The 9,308-nt window shown below is 32.6% G+C and overlaps 1 protein-coding gene across 1 annotated transcript; it reads right to left on the reverse strand.

Annotated features, from left to right (window-relative positions):
• Positions 1-239: 239 nt before the first annotated feature.
• Positions 240-7,539, reverse strand: LOC127735434 (uncharacterized). Its single transcript, XM_052245594.1, has 6 exons — positions 7,079-7,539; positions 6,626-6,677; positions 3,870-4,448; positions 2,539-3,489; positions 1,513-2,097; positions 240-1,152 (listed from the first exon to the last, which is right to left on the reverse strand). The coding sequence occupies exons 1-6, from the start codon at positions 7,112-7,114 to the stop codon at positions 599-601; spliced, it is 2,757 nt and encodes a 918-aa protein (XP_052101554.1). The 5' UTR covers positions 7,115-7,539; the 3' UTR covers positions 240-598.
• Positions 7,540-9,308: the final 1,769 nt, after the last annotated feature.

The raw sequence follows: 9,308 nt of genomic DNA on the forward strand, positions 1-9,308 counted from the left end.
TAATTCATAGCCGTTGTTTTTTATATGAAAGAAATCGGACCTGGCGATCATCTCCCAAAAAGTATATATACCGAAGCAAATCTGAGGTCCATATAGTTTTTGTGAATAACCTTTAGTTATTTGACTCTCCAAATGAAGATTGCATGGAATCCGGTAAAGAATGTATGAGTTTTAAAGAATAATATTGTTTTCATGAAAATAGAACACATAGCTGTATATAGAATCTATAAATACCAAACTAATTTATTAAAAATAACTTTATTCACAATATAAAAATATATCACATATAAAAATATATAAAAATTGATAATTTCATAACGTTTACCATGGAATTATTATGAATCACAGGTTGCATAAATAACTGGTAAAACTAATCAAAATTATCATATAAACAAAATAAAATAATTCTTCGTTTCATATTTACATAAACATTACAGTTTTGAAAATTGAAGAACAAATGGGAAAGGGAATAGTTTGGTGCTTTGACCAATAATGATCAATGGTTTCAAGTGCATTTCAAATGTAATAATACACCACTTTAAAAACAAAATGGGAGATCACAATTTTTTTTTCAAATAGGAGTAAATATGTAATCTGTTTACAGCAGTGCTGGTACAGTGTTGAAATTAACGTCAGACAATGTTGTACAAAAATGACGCAAGAAAAGTCTAACCAATTCATCAAGAGCTTCATATGATGGAACAAGCAACACATTGCGCATTTCGGAAGTGTTATATTTTGGTTCAGGACCGATAACCACTGCAAATAAATTGGTATCTGAGATAGATTTGATATATGGTAAAATAGTTTCAACATTATCTAATTTGCTATCAAGGAATGTAATTCCTACAGGTCTTGCATTGTTATATTCTTTGTTTTGAACTCCTGTCATAAACTTTTTCAATATGTCATACATTCCTGGACGAACTTCTCCTCTGAGACTGAGGAAATCTCGAGGTAGCATCAGTGATGTTTGTGTGTCGATAGGACAGTAGTCAATATAACGACGTACCATAATATTATTAAATGCTTGTTGATCGAAAACATCGACTACTTTAAAAATGAAGTTTGCAATACTGTCAGTTCGCTCCTTTCCTAAATTCAAGGTGTCGTACATGAATACAATGTCCATTGGTCCAGCTGTTTGACAAACTGTAAATAAATAAAGTTCAATTTAAATATCTCAATAATAAACAAAATCCCGAAAATAAAAAAGGGTTTTATTTCTGAATCCTCAAACACTACTTGTATATGCAGAAAAGTAGGAAAAAGTTTGGATAAAGGTAAATGCACCTTCAATCGAATAAAACCATTACCCATTATGACACTATAAACAGTTTATATTTTATCCTTTAGATTGTATTTTTTCGTTCGGATTTTTATATAATTTTTGCGGTAACTTTCTCTTATTTGAAATGATTTTAACATTCTGGTTTGTTTTGATGTATTATTATTTTTCAAATATCATTTTACTATCTAGCTTGATTCTTAACAATACAATTGTCTACTTACCAACAATGCTATTGGCTGGAATGTCACAGGCTCTGGATACTAACAGATCTTTAATAGAGTCTAGTGCATTAAAGTCGTCAACCAGAAATAAATGTTTGTCATTAGGGTCACTAGCAATGCTTCGGAGTTCTTCCATGTCAATACCATCTCCGATGCCAATAACAAAGGTATTAATTCCAGCATCGTGAAGTTTTTTCGCCTCATGTTTAGTTGATTCCGGGTCTCGGGAATAACCATCCGTTAGTACTATCACAATCTGGGCAGCATTTTGTCGAGAGGTACCAGATGCGAAACCGAAATTCTTTACGTACTTGAGGGCTGCTGCTGTGTGCGTTCCTCCTCTTTTGTATGGGATGTTATGTATGGCTTTCGACAAACCGCCGATGTCATTGATCAACCCCAATGGTACGGCAACCCGGTAATCGTTGCTAAAGGGGATAACTCCTACTCTTGTTTTATCTGAACCAATGTCAAATTTCCTAACAAGATTAACTAGGAAACTTTTTTGCTTCTCATAATTTTGTCGGCCGATGCTAGAAGAAGAATCCATAACAAAGTAAATATCGGCAGGCTTATCATTGCAACCTGAAATTAGAAAAACAAATCTATATTTCGTCAAATATAATGTAAGAAAGATAACTCAAATTTAAAATACACGAAAGAATTCGATATTAATCCGAAACAAGCAATCGATATTTTTCAAGCTTCTAAAACTATACTGAAGCATCAATATGTGGTGTCAGTGATTTGATTACCATTATTGAATTTTATAAAGCTTGGGCTCTATGTATAGTACAAACATGAACGGGTGATAGTATTAATGATGTTTAAGTAAGATAAATAATTTACTAAGTAATAAAACAATTACGAAATTTATAAATAGATTAAATACTCGAGCTTCAAAGTAATTAAGCTGGTATAATTGTATGCGTAAGGTAAGTGTACACCTCTTCCTTACCGATATGGTGTTTTAAATAATTTAATATGCATAGATTTGAGAATACCGGAGATAAAAAAAGTACTTACGACCAAAAAGTTTTTTATAGTCCACACCATTAGCAGATTCGGGTACAACAAAAGTCATATCAGGTTTATCCCTGCTGGTAAGCTCCATATTGCCATTTCTTCTGCCGTTATTAAATAAACCTAATCCGTTTACTCCCCAACGATTGGCATTGCCAAACGGAAGTTGTCTACGTCTCATCTCATCCTCCAAAAGCTTACGTCTACGTTCTGCTTCCTGTTCTCTTCGCAAGCGTTCTGCTTCTTGTTCTCGACGAAGTCTTTCCGCTTCCTGTTCTCTACGCAGACGATCTGCTTCCTCTTGTCGGCGCAAACGGTCTGCTTCTAAATCTAAAAGTCTCCTTTTTTCTGCCTCTAATCGGTTACGTTCTTGTTCTTGCTCTCGTAAACGTTGATCTTCCAATTCTTTCTGTCGTCTTTGGTCGTCTCCTAACTGCCTAAGTCTTCTTTGCTCGTCTTCAAGATCTCGAAGTCTCTGTTGTTCTGCTTCTAACGCTCTTAATCTTCTTTGTTCGTCAAGATCTCGAAGTCTTTGTTGTTCAGCTTCTAATTCTCTTAATCTTCTTTGTTCTTCAATATCTCGAAGTCTCTGTTGTTCCGCGTCTAAGTCTCTTAATCTTCTTTGTTCTTCAAGATCTCGAAGTCTTTGTTGTTCTGCGTTCAACTCTCTTAATCTTCTTTGTTCATCTTCTAATTCTCGTAATCTCCTTTGTTCGTCTTCAAGTTCTTTTAATCTCCTTTGCTCTTCGAGATCCCTTAATCGCCTTTGTTCCTCAAGTTCTCTTAACTGTCTCTCCTCCTCCAAACGCCTTAATAGTTCGTCTTCTTCTGTCCATTTAGTTATTGTAGTACGGTTCCACCGTGTTGTGTGTATTATTCTTCTATTATTTTCATCCCATACGTTAACTGGAGGTGCTGGTGTTGGCGTTGTTACAGGAGGTCCAGCAGTTGTAACTACAAATAGAATTGCAAGCAATCAAAGTCTTTATCCATGCATATTCACTTCAAATGATTAAACAAAAGCATTAAAAAACCACAACAATAGAATGCAGAGATAACCAGGTTTGCAGTTTGCGTATAGTAATTTAAGTGCTAAATCTTTTAATACAATTGATATTGACTATTAGTTAAACGATATTTTCAGTAATTTGACCACACATATAGTTGCTAAGATCTACGTCATTTGGTCTCTTGTGGATATTTGTCTCATCGGCAACCATTCCGCATCTCCTTAATTTTAATTTGAAGTTTTCTTTCAAACATATGTTTCAATTAATGTGATGTTTTTATAAGTAAAAATAAGCTACGAAACTTCCCAGAGTAATAAAACTTACGTTCATAACATGTTCTTGATGTGAGTGTGTCTTTGATAGAATCAAGTGCTTTGTAATTGTCGACTTCAAATACATGTTCCCAGTCTGGGTCACTAGCTATATTCTGAAGTTCTTTTTGTGAAACTTTCTTTCCAACTCCAATAGCAAACATTTTGATTCCCCTTCTTTGTGCGGCCAAGGCCATTTCCTTTGTCTTGTTTTTCTCCTGGGAACGTCCATCGGTGATAACTACAGCTATGTTTCTACTCAAGAATCTGTCTCCGTGGTTTTCTGTAAACATTTCCTCGTTCATATATTTTATAGCGTCCCCAGTGTTTGTGTAAGAGCCAGGTCTGTATCGGATACGTTTGATGGCTTTCAGAAGGGGTTTCTTTTCGTTAAATCTGTTTAGATGAAATTTGTGCCAATATGTTTGGCCATAGGTGACAGCCCCAACTTGTGTGTAGGCAGGTCCTATTTCAAATTGTTTCACTATGTTTTCTACGAACTTGATTTGTCTATAGAAGTCTGGTTCCCAGATGCTTGCAGATGAATCAAGGACAAACACTAAGTCCAGTACTGAATTGGCACATATGTAAGCTAAAAAATATAAAGTTATAAGTTCAAATCATGAACACAAGTGTGGGTTATGAACAATCTGATTAAAATATAGATCTATTTCGTTATGCGAGTTACGATAGATCTGACTTTTAATCAGATTGAATAAAGAAATATATTAAATACAATCCGATATCTTATACCAAACGCCAATTCTAAATAATGTAATAATGCAAACAAATATTGAAGAAAATACTCATGTAGACTACGCTAGACTTTAATATATTTTGACGTTTTTGTCATGAAGTAAACTTAAACATTTATGTACTAAAAGGACACAGTCATACAAAAAAACGTAATTTTTACCGAACTTCCAAAATATGCCTACAGTGTTTAAAAAGAAAATGGTTTGATAAAAACTTAACTAAGAACAGACTTTTCAACTCTTTTTTTACATCAAACATTATAGTTTACTATCTTGAACAACATCAACTATGTATGTGTATGATAATATAGCCGATTTATTTTTAGTTGTTTGAGTGAATTTAATTAATTCTTTATTTTATTTTTCCATCCAAAACTAAATACCGCTCTATTCCGTTAAAAACCGAAATGCAAAAAATAAAGAAAATAAAATGACACCTAAAGCGTTAGGAAAATACATGAAAGTATATTGTAGCATGTAATGTGTAGGCATATAAAAACGGAAAAAAATAAAATTGATTTTCTACTGTGTTATTGCTAATATTGTGCCGAAACATATTGTTTTTCATTTAAGACCGTGTCCTTTTTTTCTATCGTTCCGTTAGGAAATAGTAGGTACGGGATATTTGTTAATCAGACAGGAACCAATAACATAACAAAGGAAGAAACTACATGTTGATTTAAAAATAATAGCACCCCATTGTGTGAAAAATTATCAATCATAGAAAATCAAAGGATATGGGGTATCCATCCATGACACAAAATCAGTACATGCACATAAAAAAATTCACAATAAGCAAAGGAACAGCGCTTTAATTGCTGTTCTTCATCTCAAAGTCACAGTGAGGCCTTAATAATTAAAAAAAAGAGACGGCAGATACCAAAGGGACATTCAAACTCATAAGTCGAAAACAAACTGACAACGCCATGGCTAAACGACCACAAGATAAACCACAGTATACAAAACACATTATAGAAAACACGAAAACCGGGGGTGTTCTCAGGTGCTCCGTAAGGGTAATCATAAGCTACGATTAAAAACATTCCCGTGTGCAATACTTCAAGTATGCATAATATTATATTTAAGAAGTGTGACCTATTTTCCCGAACATCAAAGGTTGACTTTTGTAAAGAAACATGATCCTCTGGACTTCTCCCGTCATGCAGATAAACCTATGTTGAAGGGCGTCCGATTTTCTATATATATATTCATTACTTATAAATAAACGGTCACGTTCGGTTGTATTTGGAAAAATGAGATTTTATTCCCCGGTTAGAGATAGTGCAATGCTCTCTGCACGTTAAAAGTTTGTTGCAACAATTCTCGAAGATATGTAAAGTTGACTTGTTGCATGACAAAATCTGTCCCTATCAAACAAACCTTATTTTACAGTGGTAATCCAAATTTCTCACCCTTCTCCCTGGAAGACCCACTTCGCATAGCCATTACCTACCTATTGTATTGATTGTTAAAGTGATCTAGTCCTGAATCTGCACGAAATAATTTGTCGATTGGCGTTAAGCAACAACAACAATCAATCATTCAACCATAAATTTGTTTCACTAAAAGGTCGAGACGGATATGACGAACTAGTAGAATTTTAAACTTTAACGGAAAAATACACATCGCCAAAATATCGAAACGTTATTTAGCGATATTCATTGCTGTTTAAGACAGTTTACAATTTAAGTATATTTTGTATTTTTCCAATTTTTTTTTACAAAATATTTCGTATCGCAAGACATTAGCAACCACAATTAGTTAGTTTCTAACTAAAAGGTTATCAGTAGAATTATTTGTGAAGTTCTTCTTATTCATTGTTTTGATACATAATACTAATCCTAAGTAGAATACTTAGGATTAGCCAAAACTATCAAAATTGTTATTTAGACACATCTTCCAGTTTAAACAAAAATGTTACATGTTTATGAATGTGACATAATGTCGGCAATAAAATATTAAGATGAAATACTATGAATTTAATTTTCAGTAATAAAATATTTAGAAACTGTACCTTGTCTTTCTCGGTCAATCGTTGTAGATTCCTGTCCGTGTACAAACACAATCTGAAGAAAACCACATAATAAAATAAAATCGTCATAAAATGTCTGAACATGCAAATATAAATATCAAAGAATGAAAATGGGCTTAAAATGAGGCAAAAAAGTATAGCATAAGGGAAAAGCCGACATAAAATTGAAAGGAGAATGGTCTGTCTTTTTTTTGAGAAAACACTAAAAAAAAGATGCCAGTGGCTGAAACGTCTAAAGAAATATTTTTTTTCACCACAATATTGAAATATATCAAATACACAATGTTTATCTGCTACTTTTCTTTCCATTGATTGTCATTTTGTTTTAAAATTAAATTGATGTAAAATTTGCTTTGATTTTATCAGTACTATATAAAAAAAAAAATTCAAATTTCAAATAATAAATTAAATTAAATATATTATTTTCATACATACCGATAAAAATAGTGTAAAGAAAATAAACAAATTCATGATGAAAATTATCCAATATCAAACGATTGCAGATTGGTCCCTCTTATTCCTCTTAGCCGTCTGATGTTTGTATATTGGCCTTGCGTGTTTATTGTGTCGCTATGTCTTCCTTTAATCCATTTCATTTTTACGGCCACTCTTTTATAGACAACCACAATGGGGGTCACATAGCTTTGGCGATACGTAACGTTACTATCATCAAAAACAATCATTCAGCTTCCGTAGAAGTTGTCAAAGATAATAAGATGTATGTCATGAATGGATGTTATGATACTTAAAATTTTAAGCATCATGCACACCCACAAAAATTTGTAATAAATAATGTTTACAAGCGCATTTAGCAATTTTCACAGATGTAAATTCTGTATATGGAAGCTATTTACATACTGATCATTCATGCACAGCATCAGACAGTGATGCACAATTGCTCAAGTAGCAGATATAAATTAATACAACCACAAAAACCACATATTTGTGATATGACGTATATATCTAAAATCAGCATCACCTCTTCGAGTAGATAATTGCAACTTGTCACAAAGAAGCATCAAAAATAACATCCACATACCGTCTTCAACACGTTTTTCAGGCGCGGTACACATAATTTAGGTATTCATCATAAACACATTGCTTAATAATTGGAACAATATTCTTGTTTACTACTAGAAAACCTATTTTTTGAAATTCTTCTTCAATGATAGGAACTATGCTACAACCACGCAAATGATTGTCTTTGAATGTATTTATAACTCATGTTAAAGATGAATCTTATCATTATTGTGTAAAATTAAATAAGAAGATGAAATAAACAATGAATGTTTTATGATAATGTAGATTGAACAACTATTTACATGGCTACAAAATCTACCATATACAATTTGTTGACAATATGAACGTATTAAGATGACAAAATTAACTGTCTGCTTTTTGCATTAATGTGTTTTTGTCATTTGTATGCCGATAGTACTGAAAAGGGATTACCTCAGTTTTTATATGCAAGAATATTTTTTAAAATCTTTTCAAATGTTACATTAAACTACGAATAAATAACTTCGGATGACTTTCTATTAAATCCTTTCTCGAGTCCACACACATAAATTGCACAGCCTTCGCGACTTTCTTACTGACTTGGGGTAGGGTGTGAGGCATCTGCACATTAGATGTATCCTACTGCAGTAAACCATGAGATTGATGAATATGAATAAAAGACAAAATGGGGTATATGTCAATGGACCAGCAACCCAAAGACACAAAACAAAATGATACCTAAAGATCAATACGGTCTTCAACAAAAGACAAGTGTCTTTACAATATTCAAAGCTTAAATTCAGAAAAGTTACGAATGAGTGTATCACAGACTATCAAAGAAACATTAAGACTGAATTTCTCAAATGACAAAACCTCTAAAATACAACCAAAAGTAACCACTGAAGAGGTTCTTGTCTTAAGAGAGGCAAACGAACATGTATCGGGGTAAAACTAGTTAATTGAGATATCAAACTTCCCCTTTTAAACTCAATCAGTGGATATGCAATAACAGTCAGTACTGAATAAACATTTAATTTTTTTTTTAATATCAGAATGTGTAAAATAACAAACACACAAGTATAAGCATATCTACAATAACAAATGTCGTATCAAAGAATGGTTACAGGTACTGAATGTAAGGTCACTGTAGTATCGGTGGCTGTACTTTGGAGTAGATTTCATATGATTACGTTATAAAAAGGATCAAGAGTAAATCTGTACAGACAGAACATAACTTTAGTGTAGATCAGCTAATTGTCAATGAATTGATATTCATCCAAAAAAACGTGAGACGCAATAATTGAGAAACTGCATACAAATAATCGTTATATCCATATACAGGAAATTAAGCATACAAATAATCGTTATATCCATATACAGGAAATTAAGCCAAACCGAAAATAGTAAAGGGCAATTCCTAAACTTTGCTTTGTGATAAATAATATTACTGTAGAAAGTTGTGTGAAGAATATCCCCTTTTAACCCAAATTCCTTGCAATTACTATAACATTATTCAATAAATCTATGCATTTATGATACAAAAATTAATAAAGGTTTTGAATTTGTTAAAGCTTGACACTTCAGCCGAGCAAACAAATAAAATGTGATAAAATATTTTTGAACCATTAAAAGTACTTTTCACGGGAAAGTGATGACTTCAATTAGG

This window comes from Mytilus californianus, unplaced genomic scaffold, assembly GCF_021869535.1.
Source record: "Mytilus californianus isolate M0D057914Y unplaced genomic scaffold, xbMytCali1.0.p SCAF_3, whole genome shotgun sequence".
Classification (NCBI taxonomy): Eukaryota; Metazoa; Mollusca; class Bivalvia; order Mytilida; family Mytilidae; genus Mytilus; species Mytilus californianus.

What these genes read in the sequence shown, in the direction of transcription:
- LOC127735434 (XM_052245594.1), bottom strand. Translation starts at nt 7,114, where the DNA reads ATGAATTTGTTTATTTTCTTTACACTATTTTTATCG. An exon ending in ATCAAGAACATGTTATGAAC is followed by an intron (nt 3,490 to 3,869) that starts GTAAGTTTTATT and finishes TTCTATTTGTAG; the next exon opens with TTACAACTGCTGGACCTCCT. An exon ending in TCCAGCCAATAGCATTGTTG is followed by an intron (nt 1,153 to 1,512) that starts GTAAGTAGACAA and finishes ATTTATTTACAG; the next exon opens with TTTGTCAAACAGCTGGACCA.